Source organism: Mytilus californianus, unplaced genomic scaffold, assembly GCF_021869535.1.
Source record: "Mytilus californianus isolate M0D057914Y unplaced genomic scaffold, xbMytCali1.0.p SCAF_6, whole genome shotgun sequence".
NCBI lineage: Eukaryota > Metazoa > Mollusca > Bivalvia > Mytilida > Mytilidae > Mytilus > Mytilus californianus.
The window spans coordinates 31,213,638-31,229,364 of NW_026262712.1; the positions used below are offsets into that span (position 1 = coordinate 31,213,638).

General features: G+C 31.8%; 1 protein-coding gene across 1 annotated transcript; it reads right to left on the reverse strand.

Annotated features, from left to right (window-relative positions):
• Nucleotides 1-78: 78 nt before the first annotated feature.
• LOC127704798 (toll-like receptor 4) lies at nucleotides 79-4,133 on the reverse strand. Its single transcript, XM_052209014.1, has one exon. It carries the CDS (start codon nucleotides 4,054-4,056, stop codon nucleotides 1,555-1,557), a length of 2,502 nt encoding a protein of 833 aa, XP_052064974.1. The 5' UTR covers nucleotides 4,057-4,133; the 3' UTR covers nucleotides 79-1,554.
• Nucleotides 4,134-15,727: the final 11,594 nt, after the last annotated feature.

Consider the following 15,727-nt stretch of genomic DNA (forward strand, 5'->3'; position numbering starts at 1 on the left):
ATCATATAGATCTGCTGTCTAAGAAAAGTTCATTAATTAAATGTAAAGGATTTGTTTTCATAATATTTAGGACATACGAAAAATGAACATGTTTTATTTTCAAATTAAAAAAAAAGATAATACTATTTCTTTTCTAATGTAAGATATTATACAAACTAAGACAATAATAAATAAATAAAACAAAGCAAATCTTTCCACTGGTCCTATTTCAAAAACCATTGGAGCAAGAAAAAAAACCTATGCAAAGAAGATAAAAAACGATTCAAACAAATCATGTATATCGAAACATGAGTATGTTTAAATTAGAACTACAAATTCTTGAAAAACAAAATCAAAATATTTCTAAATTGTTTTCCCTAAAATAAATTGGCCATTTCACAAATTACTTCTTTTCAGAATTCAAACTTTCATACTGTTTTCTCTTAATTTTCATTATATTCATTACACTCCAGATTATGTAATACAATGTTGATAAGCAAGTGAATTTTACGTTATTTCTATTAGTTCATGATAAAACTGGTTGAAGGTAGCTCTAGAATATTAACTTTTGTAAAACCTTTTTTTTTTGTCTTAAATGTCATTCAACTTCATTCTTTATTTGGCTTTTGAACCTTTTTCAGTCGAACGTCACTTACGAGTCTTTTGTAGATGAAACGTACGGCGAACAAAACTATAAGCCAGGTTTCTTTGACGAGTTTTTTTTGGAGGGACAATACTAAAAGATGCTGTTTGTTCAATTTCAGGGACAAATATTTTATGCATATTCAGGACAAAAAATAAATCTTTTGACAGCTTTTTGAAAGTCAGTCAATCGAACTATTAGAGGATAATTTCCACTTCCAATGGAAAATGAGAAATTGTTGAATAGGTCAACAAGTTACTTTACAACAAAGCAATTTAAAGACCATTTAAGAGTTTTGTAAGGTTTCTTAAACGTACAGGGAGCGTAGCAACTTCCATTACGCTCTAGGCATAGGATGTTATTTCAATATTTCGACCAGGCATGGATTTGCATCTATACATCCTCCACAGCTACAAAGAACGATTAATATAACAATACCAATAAAAGTTCATATCTATTTTGTTGTCAAACGTTAGTAGGTTGTCCTGCGAGTATCTTGTTACTATGTTAAGATTTAACTAGTTTGTAGCGTAACAGGCGATCCACGGGATAGAAATCTCATCCGAATATCTGCCAAATAGTTTTGAACAAATGAAGATCATCAAATCTAACCAACGTAATTGATGGTGAAAAAACACAATTTTGGCTAGTCTATTATTCAAATTTAAACTCTAAGTGGTACTTGAAAGCACCGTGTACATTAAGTTTTATAAACATGTACGTATTTGGTTAATATTTACTTACTATAAACGGGCATGAGTAATTCCTATCTGCGAAAGCGATGATAGTTGATCTATTTGAGAAGAAGTTTTAATCTTATTTACATAATGCTAGACAAAACATATAATTAAACACAAATAATAAGGCAAATTCATGCCTGACGTCGTTGTATATAATTAAAGATATGTAGCGTCAAATAGAGAACAGATTTATTAGTAGGATTTAACTGCCTTTCTTAGTTGTTCCCAAAAGACAACATCGCCGTACTCATCATTTGGATACTCAATATATGATTGACAATGAACCAGTTCGATAATTTGAAGTGGAAGATCGCAAGCAGAAATATGCTCGTAAAATACTAAGAAAAGGATGTTCTCACAATTGCGTTCATATATACTCTCCATTTTAGCCATATTATATTCGAACATACACCAGTACGATGCTAAATAATTTGAAGACATTATGACAATTGTTTTCCGGCTGTTATAAATTGCGGATGTAATATTAGTGGCGATGTCATTTCCGGGGAGGAAATTTCGCCTGTGCAAGCACAACTGAATTCCACCAGTTTTCTCTAATTTATGTAGAAGTGTATTGTGGACAAATGTTTCATCTTCGTTGGCATATGACACGAAAGCATCATACATGTATAGTCTTTCATCTTTCTTGTTGGATTCATGTTCGTGGTCATGCCATTTGACTTTGATCATGTAGTACAGATAGCGTAGTTTCCATCTGTATCTGTAAATGATACCACCACAAAGAATAAAAATAAACATCAAAATTCCTATTGTAATTCCAATTATTTTACCTTCATATGACATACATTCCTTTTGTATGGTTTCGTAAACTTCTTTAGGGTTTTGAAGAAGATTGATGGTGTTTTCTGATGTTTTACATTCGTATTTCTCCCGACGATGAAAATTAGTATGTGTGTAAACTGCCCATTTGACAAAAGACAGAGAACCGCAATTACATACAAGATTATTTCCACTGAGATCAATAGTGAGATTTGTATTCATTTCAGCAATAGAATCCAACTCGTTCATGGCATATTTACTCAGCTTAGATATTCGATTATTCCTTAAATTCAAAAACATAAGCTTTTTCATTTGAGAAATTTTAAAATTCACGTCATCGAGCATATTTTCACTGATGTCTAATCTTTCTAAATTTGTTTGCATTTTAAATAACAGATTTGGTATATCCGCTATTTTGTTTTTAGAGAGATTAATGTGAACGACGTTCTGAAGATTCTGAAATATTTCTCCATCGATATCCGTTGGTAGAATGAGTCCCAACAGATTATTTTGCAGCAGTAAAAATCTTAAGTTGATAAAGTCTTTGCTGAAAAATGTCTTTGAAACATTAGAACAGAAGTTCGACGATAGGTCTAAAAATTTCAGGTTATTCACATTAGTTATTGGTCCTGTCCATGTGTGCAAGACATTGTCACTAAAACTTATATAATTTAATTCATTTGCACTGAAATTTAAGTTTGGTATTTCAAATTTCAGGTTGCTTGATCTAAGTGAAACTTTTATCAGTTTACTTGGCACAAGAAAAATAAACTTATTGGATTTCTTTTTCCACATTTCCAAAATTGGAAGTATGTTAAATAACCAGTTGTTTTCGGAATAAATTGTAACAGTATCTTCTCTAGTAGGGCATTCTTCTACGTAGGAGGTGAGAACATCATGAGGAGAAGCATTATCAGAAACTTCTAGTGATGTGATTGGCAGTTCCACTAGATCAAGCACATATTTGCCTAAAGAAAAAACGTTGTCCCTCACATCTGCACTTTTTAAGGACTCAGGCAAATATTGTATCGTACCGTATTCTATTTCCTGGATACGGTTTCCAGCGGCTTCGAACCTAACAAGTGATGTATTTCTTAAATTCCAAATGTGAAATGTTTTTAGTACTGTAGTCATTCCGAAAATACCATGAATGTTGTTAACTTTAAGGATTTTAATTGCCGAATGTTGCAAATCGGTGGTAATATTTTCAAGCGTTTCGAATCCCAAACATGTATTCAAAGAAACATCAAGTTCAAAAATATTTCTCAATATCTCAAACGTTCCTTTCAAAATATATTGTATTTTGCATTTGGATAAGTTTAAATGAGTTATTTGAGGCAAGAACAAGAATGTTTTCTTTGCAAGTATGGTCATTTTGCAAAAACCTGTAAAACCAGATATATCTATAATTGTAAGGTTTTTTAAATAGACAAATTTTTCTTCGAAAAATGCAATTTTGTCTGAAACATAATCTATTGACAACGATTCTAGAGACCGTAGTTTCCATAAATCTGGCACAAATGAGGTGTTGACATTTCTTTTCAAATCCAAGTTTTTCAACTTCTCCGAGAAATAAAAGGCTGAATATTTAAACGACATGTGTTTATATTTCAAATCATTGTTGCTTAGATTTAAAGAGAGTAAATTGTGGAGTCCTTTGAACGAGTTTTTTCTTATTTGACTTATTCTATTAAAAGACAAATCCAAAGACTTCAATAAAGAGTTGCCTTCGAAAATCCCATCTTCTATTGTACTGATATTATTATTTTGGAAAGATAAATCTTGAAGATTGTTTGGTAATCTAGGTATACGAAGTAAATCTTTGTCAGAACAATCCGCTATAAGTTGTTCTGAACCAGGAACGTTTTTGCATAAACAAGAACTAGCAAACAGACATTCTTTCCATTCCTTCATCTCAGTACCTATTGCTGTAACAGTTTTGCAACTTACTTGTAATACAAAAGCAGCAAGCAGGATGCAAGAAAGGTTGATGTTCCCTGCATAGAAAAGATGTTAAACAGACTTTGAAAAATTTGATGTTGAAATAATGAAATTCAATAACGTTATGAGGGAAAATAAGCAAGACACTAATTCACTGCAAATTCGCAAGATAAACTATATCATTTAATATCTGTAACAAGACAGGAATATGGCAGTTGTTTTTCACTTGTTTCGTTGATTTATAAGGTTTGAATTTGTCATTATTTATGGACTTCCCCGTTTTTATTTGCATTGAAGTTCAGTATTTTTATTATACTATCATAAACAAACATCGATAAATTTTCACTTCTGTACTCGCACAATGAACAACAAATGCATTTATTTTGTACAAGATATTTCCGTACTTCTAACAACAAAATTATTATATTTGAATTTACCTGTGTACGTTATTTTATTTAACGCCATTTTGTCCCAGGTTAGAGTTGTCTTTTTGGCATTGTTTTACGTCCCCATCTTTTTATTGATATTGTATTTATATTGTGTCATAGATACAATTTATTCGTTCAGTGTATGTTTCTTTGTGTTTGTTAAAAGAACAGAATTTTTTTGCCGTTGTATAATATTCTAACAAAATGGAAAATATTGGCACCTTTACTTGTTATGCGACAACAAATTTTGTTATAGAGAAAGTCCAAATAACTGTCCATTCCTGGGAAATAATGAAGAGGAGGCCCGTAAGGCCGACGCCCATTATTTCCCAGGAATGGACAGTTAATTTGACTTTCGCTAGCTTAAAATACACCTTTAATATTCAGAACGAATCTTTAGATTATAACATTTAAATAATTTTATTTCATTTTGTAATGGTTTTCTTTTCATTTTCCCCGTGGTGTACCCAATAATCCACAGGCAAAATTTAAGACCAAGCTGACCATATACTCACTTAAAGAAGTATCAATGAACAGTTGAATAATTACTATAAAAAAATCTTGCATAAAGTTCATCCAGATTTATGTTTTAAGTCATTTGATACGCACGTCTTTCTTGTGGTGGGATTGAAAGGATATTTATGTGTCCCTTCCGGAGCACATGAGATCACCCCCAGTTTTTGGTGGGGTTCGTGTTGCTTAGTCTTTAGTTTTCTATGTTGTGTCATCTGTACTATTATTTGTCTGTTTGTCTTTTTATTTTTGGCCATGGCGTTGTCAGTTTGTTTTCGATCTATGAGTTTGACTGTCCCTCTGGTATCTTTCGTCCCCTTTTTAAGTGGTATTTCGGGAGAGAGAAAACCCTAATATTTGTTAATAGATTATGTTTATTTTTCGTTTGGATGTAGAATCGTTCGACAAAAATGACATGGTACAACTAGAATAAATTTCCAAGTATGTAACAATTTAGTATAGGTTATTTAACTAATAAGGGTGTGCTCGATTTGAAATCATATCTGGAACAAAATATGATTCTATATTTCAAACCATTCTGTTAGATCAAATACAATTAAACAAGAACACACTGTTTCGTGCTTCGTGCATAATCCCAAATTTGTTTTTTTCGCTCCCTTTGCTCATAACTGCGAGACAAAAAAATGCTATGCATGTTTTAGAGTCTTAAATATAGAAAAGTGGCAAACAATTTTAGAGAAAAAAAACCCGCGTGATTAAAAACATTTCTAGATTGTGTTTTGTTTGTCTTTAACTTAAGTGGAAAACTACTTTTTGATTTCATTTAAACAGTTAAACAATTCAAGATTAACGCCGTCATTTGCATTGCCGATATAACTGTTATATTTGCCACTGGACATATAATAACAGTGAAGGTATTCGATTGTGTTACGCGTTTCTGTTGAAATTAAATAAAAATCCCACCCAATATTTAACACAAGCCTTTTCCAAATGTTATCCGTACCCCCTCAACTTCTATTCATTAGAACCATATACAAATTATAACAACGAAAAATCAAATAATATACCGAATACGTCATTTTGAGCATTTCACTTTCTTGAACTATTTATTCTATTTAACCACAATAGTATTGTAGAAACTGAGTAATATTTCTTTTTTTAATGTATATATTAAAATGGAAAAAACGATTTTTGATGTCAAAATCAAAATACAACACTTAAAATTTCAAGCATATGATATCTTAAACGGTAAAAGTAAAAGCAAATCTGTAAGTTTGTTTCTCTAATTTTCCTTATTCTATAATGTTAATGTCTAACTGAGTTAACATATTTGATATTTTGTAGATGCTCAAAAGAGGAATGGCATTCAATGGAAAATATGCGTTTTTTACCCGCTTGGATATTATCCGTGACAGAAATTCAGCCAAGATTAGCATCGGAAAACAAATTACGGATAATGTTGTGGAATTTTATCGAAAACGATACTATATATAATACGATGAAATTACGACTCGCAAATAAAAGCTGTTTATTAATAATGAGATATTTGGTGTTCATTGTATTACTACGAGGTTATCCGAATTTAAAAAAAAAATCCATTTGATATCAGCCGTTTTAGTAAGTTTTCAACTTCATTCAATATCGCGTTACGTCCTTTAGATGGGGAAATCATCCCTTCGTACATTTTACGGACGCCATCACGAGTTGGTTGACCGTTATGGAATAACCGTTTCACAGATCATATCGGATATGTTCCTTATGTCGTAACTACAATACCCTCCCTTTTCACGAATGTGACTTACCGAATTAGACTATTTACCGGATTTGTAATAACATAAGCAACACGACGGGTGCCACATGTGGAGCAGGATGTGCTTACCCTTCCGGAGCACCTGAGATCACCCCCAGTTTTTGTTTGTGTTCGTGTTGCTTAGTCTTTGGTTTTCTATGTTGTGTCATCTGTACTATTATTTGTCTGTTTGTCTTTTTATTTTTGGCCATGGCGTTGTCAGTTTGTTTTCGATCTATGAGTTTGACTGTCCCTCTGGTATCTTTCGTCCCTCTTTTAGAACTATTCTTAAGAAAGTGCCCATGGAAATACCCAAAGGGCAAACTGTCCGGATGAATGAAGATGTACAATAGAACAAAACTCTCCATTCCTGAAAAATAATGGAGAGTTCAAACAAAAGATTTACGTCACAGGTGTATTTTAAGCATTTTTAAACTAAACATTCTTCACTTTTATGTCTAACAATCCATCCTGAGGTATAAAAAGTACTCAAAAAGAAATATTGTCACTTTATAGTGTTATCGACATAAATATCAGTAACCGTAGACTTATAGTCTATAGCTCTCAATATGTGTAAAACTATTCATCCTTAGGGACAAAAAGAACAGAGTCTTAATGCCGTTGTATAATATTTTAACAAAATGGAAAATATTGGCCCCTTTTTGATGATGAGAAAACAAATTTTTCAATTTTAAACTTAAATTTCTTCACTTTTATGTCTAACAATCTATTCTGAGGTATCAAAAGTACTCAGTAATCCGGCCAGTACTATAAAATCAATTAGACAAAAGAAATATTTTCACATTTTATAGTTATCGACATAAATATTAGTAACCGTAGACTTATAGAGCTCTCAATTTGTGTAAAACTATTCATCCTTATGGACAAAAAGAACGGAATTTTAATGCGGTTGTTTACGACAACAAATTTTGCAATTTTAAACTTAAAATTCTTCACTTTTATGTCTAACAATCCATGATCCTTAGGTATAAAAAGTCTCAATTACCAGGCCAGTACTAGAATACAATAAAAGAAAGAAATATTGTCACTTTTTATTGTTATCGACATAAATATTAGTAACCATAGACTTATAGAGCTCTCAATTTGTGTAAAAATATTCATCCTTTGGAACAAAAAGAACAGAATTTTAATGCCGTTGTATAATATTCTAACAAAATTGAAAATATTGACACAATTCATTCTGATGTATAAAAAGTACTCAATTATCAGGCTTATTACATTTCAAATTTGAGATAAATAAAAAAGTTATAAGCACTTTCATTTGGTCTTGTCATTGTCGGTATTGGTCCAGTCATTGTCGACGTTGCTCAGGTCATGTTTTCGCAATCTTTGAACATATTTTTTCGGTTTTTTTTTTTTTTATCTAACATGTCTAAATATTAAATAATGAAATCCTATTATATTTCAAATTTGAGATAAATCCTGTGATAAAAAAAATATTAGCATTTTCATTTTGGTCCTGTCATGATCCAGTCATTAGTGTCACCCACAATGCAGTAGTAAACGTGCGTTTACTTTTTACACATACACATAAGACGCGCCACGTTCACGTTAAAGCGGAAGTAAACGCGGAAGTAAGCGCCCATTTACTATGAACAAATTAAGAAGACGTGCCTTTTTCGCGTTAACGCGGAGGTAAACATAAAAGTAAACGCCTGTTTACTTTTTATGTCTACTAAAATTTTGAAGTTAACGCAGAGTTAACGCGGCGTTTACATACATTACATGCGAGTAAACGCCGCGTTAACTTTTTCCGCGCGTCTACATGTAATGCTTGATCTGCACCCAACTGTATGTCTTTTTGATCGAGTTAAGCCATTTCAGTTGATATTTTATAGTGTGTCTTTCTATGTTGTTATGTTACACTACTTTTGCAGTTTAGGGTGAAGGTTGGCGCCTGTAAAACGTTTAAACATCTTCTTATTTCTATGTAAATATTAGTTTGGTAAGTTGTCGAACTGTGCGACGGTTTAAAAGTTTGTCATAATTGTAAAGGCATTAAAAAAAAAAACAGAAATTTTAGGATAAACTTTAATGAGAAAATATTACAGACATTTGTACTTTTAAGGTCTTTCTACTTTTTCGTGGAAAGACCTTTTGCTTTTGTTCTGATTATTTTTTTTTTCTTCCACCTAATTTTTTTCTTGCGCTGTATTGATGTTTCATAAGATGTCGCTTAAATATTTTGTATATGATATTGTAGAGTTAATACGCCTTTGAAGCTGACCCTGTTTAAAGAACACTTTTCTTTGTACGAGTTAATATCCTCAGACACTGTTTTTCTTGTTATGAGATCTCCTTCGCAACCGTAAAAGTAAGCGACAAATTTATTTTTCCAAATTGCTCGTAATATATTCAGAATGTTACGTTTTATTTTGACCGAAATCTTACGAAGACTCCATATGAGAGTTATTCCCCGCTATGTATTTGAAATAAGTGATATGTATTTGTAACTTGTAAACCATAAGTGATAGAGACCTAGGGTGTTTTGATTTGAGGTCCTTGGTCCACTAAAAGAAAAAATAGGTCAAGGTTAAAGGTCGAGGTCATGTTCTAAATTGTGGTTTTGGCTTGTTATTACTTATTATCAGAAGCCGTATAAGATATCGACAAAATAGTTTTATTAAATTGTTATATGCGACATGTCGTTACACATAAATTTTGTTGGTTTGAACGGGTACGTTGACATAAAATGGGAGTTTTCTCCCCTCGCATATTTAAAACTAGCTGTTTGGTGAAATAACTCATTAACCATATATAGTACAGACCTAGAGTCTTTTGATTTGAGGTCATTTATTTATTACCTTGAAATTAATGTCAAGGTCATATGTAAATTTGACGTTCTAGATTTTGACCTTTGCTTTAACTTTATATTTGTTGGTTGTTAGTATTGTCTGTTGTTTTGTCTTTTTTTTTCTCCATGTCATCCTTTTCATTTATATTTGGAAAGTGAAAATAAATGACTCAATCAATAGTGTGAAAAAAAATAAAATAAAACGGAAACTTTGATTTGGAAAGACGAGTATAGTAATACAATAATATCTAGTACAGTTCTAGTTTGATTTTTCTTTGACAAGTTGCTAAGAAATGGTCTAATAGCCCGATAGCCCATTATTCCGACAGTTTGTTTGTTACACAACTCATTATGTAAGTGTCTGCCCCAAGCTAGATCCTGTTATTCAGTGGTTGTCGTTGGTTTCTGTTTGTCGTATATGTTTGTCATCTATTGTGGTTGCATAGATCAGATCAATGGTATTGACATATGATATATGATAATTGGTTTAGTAGGATAAAAGAAGATTAAAAGATAGCTTGTAAAAAGAACAGCAATACAAGGTTTTCCTTCAAAACGTATCACTGTACCAACCAATTATCGTGCCTTGGTCATCCAGCACAATACGCTTACTTTCTACCTTTTTATTTCTATATTCCGTACATTCATGCAGATACCCCTGATTCATGTTTCATACAAAACAATTTTTTTATCAAATCATGGGATTCAGGAATGGGCTTTTTTTTGCCATGATTGTGGATCACGTTTTGTTATTTTATTATTGTACCTATTTGAGAGCCTGGTACTACAGGGTTTGTGTATGTATAGCGTAGAGTACCAGTAATTGTCGTTTATGATTTAATAATTTGTAGAAAATGCAGTTTATTTAAAAAGAAACAGCAATTGTAACTTACTACCAACGGTCAATGGTCTTTTCAAAGAGTTGTTAAACGTTTTTTTGCATTTCCCCTCTATGAAGGCATCACATATTAGATATGACGTCTCCATTCCGACCTGACGTAAATGCGTTATTATACATCTGAAATAGCCCAAAACGGATGTCTTTTTATATGATCAGCTTAACTGCCGAAAGAAGTAAATTAAATTGACTCCATTGGAAAATGAAATGGTTATTTTGATTTGAACCGGTTTAAAAACACTGAACAATAAATTATTTGCATGGTCAGTATTGTAGACAATTTTCAGGCTTATCCTATGTTGTAAATTCAGTTCAGTCATATTAATATGTTTAGTCGATGTTGAGACTATAGTATCTGTTACTTTCCTGTAGCTTAAAACAACATCTGAATTGTCTCAAGAGCTACCTAACCGCACTGAATCAACAGAAAGGAAATATCTGAAAATTAACCTCAGCTAAAAACGAAAGGACTTCACGTGTTCATTTTAAACTTTTCAGATGATGCTACAATCGAAATAAACGTTCGAGACTATAAATGATATACTAGAGAGTTCAAATTGTTTCCTAGATAACTTTAGAATGCGGCAAAGAGAACGTTTTTGTTTCTGGAATACAATGTTTAGTGTGAAGTACAATGAAGTTGTTTGGAATACATAAAAACATTTGAGTGGTATGTTTTTACTTTAAGTATGAAAATAATTGTCGTCTACACTTAATACTTATTTTTGAATTAGACCCTGAATAGTATATAGTTCAATCATACAAAACAATTCATTGTTTAAGCTTGACTGAATTATAAGAGAGTTTCTACATTGAATGATTTTGACGCAACGTTATTGATGTCTGAATTGTCATTATAGTTTCTCTATATTGTTTGGTTGACTTTTCTTTTCGGTTTTTTCGTTTTTTTTACTTTTTTTACTTTTTTGTCATGACGTTATCAATTAATCTGTTTTATGGAGATCAATCAAAACACTATATTTAAGACTATTCGTGCTAAACGATTTTGATAAAAGATTCGTGTTACCCATTTAAATGTCTCCAAATATAGATAGTATCTGGTGAAATACCCTTTATTATAATACTATTAAATCAATCATTAACTTCCTTATCTTAAATTATGAATAAAGAGTTCATTTATAAACTGTTGAGATATAAATGTGTGTGTTAGTGTGTGTGTGGTGGTGTAGGTGGTTTGGGGGGTTGGGTTGGGGGGGGGGGGGGGGGGTAAACTTGTAATTTCTTCTAAAGAAATACAAAATAAAACATGATAAGTTCTTCAACATGTATTATATAATACTACATGATATCCGTTAAAATCCACCTGTCTTGTATTATGCTTCTGCACCGAGAGTTAGGGTACGCCTTTAAATTCAATTTATGCCTTATGTGAGTATTACCTGTTCAAGAATTTTGCAACATTTTTTTATTGTTGAGCCTCAAATTCTTATTAAAAGTCACTTTATCGTAGCTACATGTATATATAAATTTTATAATTGTATTTAACAACAGATTCAAAATTTTACCAATACGTTATGAATTTTGAGTTGATTTGATATTAATTTCATTGAAACGTTGTGTATAGTGATGTTCAAATCAACTTTGATTTGTATGAATTTCAAGATTTATGTAGTAATATCTAGTTATTTCCTTTGCTATTAAATTAGTGTTGTTTAAAAAAGACACAATTGATGCTCGTCCTTATGGTGACTAGACTGTGCAGATTTTTCATTTGCATTAATTTTACTTTCTAAGACATAAAGTCTAGATAAGAAATATGAACTGTGGTGATTGTTCTGGTAGTTGGTCCGAAAGTGGACGTTAAATTTATCGCCTCTTGTCGGGAAAGTGTCACGCTCCTTGCACGTACAAAACCCTTTATCATGTTTATCATGTTTTTAAGCCGGTCTACCGGTATTCGTTCGAGATTTGTGTGTCAATTGTATGTGAAGTTTAAAACGCCCCAGTCAACTAGCATAAATTGTTTACAAAACATTTATGATATGAGGCCCTTTTTGTCAATGGACCTGAACCGATTTGAAATGGACTACATATGTGTAAAACAATAGACAAATGTTTGATAAAGAGTCTTACATTTTATATAGGAACAACCATCTTATGAATAATAAGAGATAACATTGTATACACAAACACATTTTTTCTTCAATTATTTATCTTGAATTTGTTATTTGTTATTTTAATATTGTGTTATTTGTGTTATTCGAAAAACTTATATAGAACAATAACTATAAAACTTTTCCTGTAAATTTAAGAATTGTTCTCATAACATACTGCGATGTGCTTTTTTTCACCAAGCTATTCTAATTAAAAATATACATATTATAATTACCTAACATTGAAATGTTAAATTCAGAAATGTCACATCTGTGTGGGAGTTGTGACCTACGCCACACAAAATCGCCATTAGTGGCTTGGTGTCAAGAATGTGACGAAGGACTATGACTTGACTGCAGAGAACACCACAGTTTATCAAAGGCTACCAGACAACAAACAACTGTACCTACTGTTGATTATCAGATATCACCTCGATATATATTTGAACATGCACAATTTGGTGCTAACCATAACGAAAAGTATCAGTTATTTTGCAACCAAAACGAAGAATCATGTTGTAGTAAATGTGTAGTCGACATTCACAAGCTATGCAAAGATGTTGTTAGCCTCTGTGAGATGGTTAGATATATAAACATGTCTACTGAATTTCAAGATGTCGAGCAATTTATATGTAATTTATCAGAAAGATCCGACATGATTATGGAAAGAATCAACCATCATTAACCGACAAAAAGAAAACAAATAGAGCGCGAAGTAAAAAAAGACGAGGGAAAGATTCATGGCTTGAGTATATTCAGGAAAGTATAGTCAAATAATTGCAAGAGTTAGAGGAAAACATTAACAAGTAACAAGACAATACAAACGAGAGTTGTAGAAATTATAAAAAGAAATAGAAGTACATCAATATAATTTGGAAAAAATAAAAAAGCATGCCTCGGAGCTTAAAACCTTTCTAGTAATGAAGCGAATTGAGAGCGATCTCAATGAAAAGGAAAAGCTAGTTCAAGCTATGATCAAAGATAGAAATCTCGCTCAATTACCCTTAAACTGCAGCATGCATTGATGATACATGCAGAATCTGGCTACAGGTATTGTTACATTTGGTAAAATATCCATAGATACAAGGCCATATGATACTTTGTTTGCTGTTTACAAGACTTAACAGGCCCAGATGATGGTTCCGACAGCCGTTCCCTCAAACACTATTCAGCTGAAACTGTAACAGAAATTAAAGATCAAAAATGGAAGAGTACAACACTGCTGCCTCTTGCCCCATCGTAAATTGCAACCAACACGAACAACCATGTTGTAGTAAATGTGTAGTCGAAAATCACAACTATGCAAAGATGTTGCTAGCCTCGTTGGTATGATTAGAAATATATAAATGTTTTCTGCATTTCAAGATATCAAGCAATTTGTATGTAATTTATCCGAAAATATCAGAAAGATCTGACAAGATCATGAGAAGAATCGACTATCATTGACCGATAAAAGAAAAAAAAAATAGAGCGCGAAATAAAAAAAACGAGAGAAAAAAATAATGGTTATGTTCTTAGTTCACGATGTTCAAACGAACATAACATATTTATGTGCTAACTTGCTCTAATCTTAATCTAAGCTCTATAACTCTACCCCTGATTTCTGTTCTAAACTGGCTCATATTGTATATATCTATATAAATAAGACAAGACTATTTCTGATAATAACAGGCAGGGTGACCATTTCTATTTAATCATCCTAATTCACAATCTAATCGATTTTCTAAAAATGTCTTTTCATTTCATCAAAGAATAATGTTCTAAACGTCTCTGCATAAACACTTCATCATATCAAATCTATAAAATAAACATTACACATCAGTATACTAGAAATACATATTCACTGCACGTGTCTTCTACACATTTAACAATATAAAAAAAATAAATTGTCTGCAAGTCGAGTGGTCGCCGCCCAGCCTTCGATAAACTTGAAACCCGTTTTCAATCTATTAAATACCCTACTAATTTGCATAACTCGTTTATTCTCTTGTTAAACAAGAAACTAAAATAGATCAGAAAATTCATACGCATACCGCACATACATTTATTTATGTTCTTAGTTCACGATGTTCAAACGAACATAACATATTTATGTGCTAACTTGCTCTAATCTTCTTGTATAACTCTATCCCTGATTTCTGTTCTAAACTGGCTCACATTGTATATATCTATATAAAAAGACAAGACAATTTCTGATACTAACAGACACGGTGACCATTTCGACGTACAAAGAAAGCAGAACGTGTAAATGCTATAAACCAAAATTCTTAGAAACTGTTAATCGTTTTTCTAAACTATCTGATACGTAACCATCTTTAGCTAAATCAGATTTCCATCTTCCATGTATTTTAAAAAGTCTGTCTGGTATATCATATTTAGCGGCCGCAGTGGCACCACCTGCTCTGAAACTGTGTAAACCAAATTTGTTTACAGTAAAACCAATTTGTGATAAAGCCTCTTTAACTAACTCTCTTGCTCGAGTATACGAGATTTTTACATTTTTACTTCTCAATATAAAAGAATTAGTTTTCTTTAAAAAAGACAATGCACGAAATATAAACATGATAAAAGATTCTGAATTATTCTCAATCTTTGCTAAATCTAGATAACTTTGCAAAAGCTTTACAGGACAGTAAGGACTATCTTATCTAGAAATGACAATGTTATGACCATGTCTATAACAATCTGTTTTACTCTTATAAATAAAGATATTGACATGCGAAGTATGAAAAACTCTGTCTTTAGCTGTAATGTTACATAACTCATTGAAACGCAAAAAACCCTGTATACATTAACGAACACATTAACAATAATCGCACTTCTTTCAATGAGTTACGATCTTGGTATTTATTAAACAGTTTAATTAGTGAGTTCGAGTCAACTGTTTCTTTTTTCCTTTTTTTGGACGAGATAATATTCTCTTAGCACCCTCTAATATATTTTTAACTAGTTCAGATTCGCTTTGATCAGATACGCCAGCAATACGATGAGCCCATTTTATGCTATAAAATGTTGTATCTACTGAACTGAAACACTTAGATGACTCAATCAAATGTTGCAAGTATAAACCTACATAAAGTTTATTACACGGAAGTACGGAAGTTATCTCTTTGTATTTTTGTGTCC

What these genes read in the sequence shown, in the direction of transcription:
- LOC127704798 (XM_052209014.1), bottom strand. Translation starts at nt 4,056, where the DNA reads ATGAAGGAATGGAAAGAATGTCTGTTTGCTAGTTCTTGTTTATGCAAA.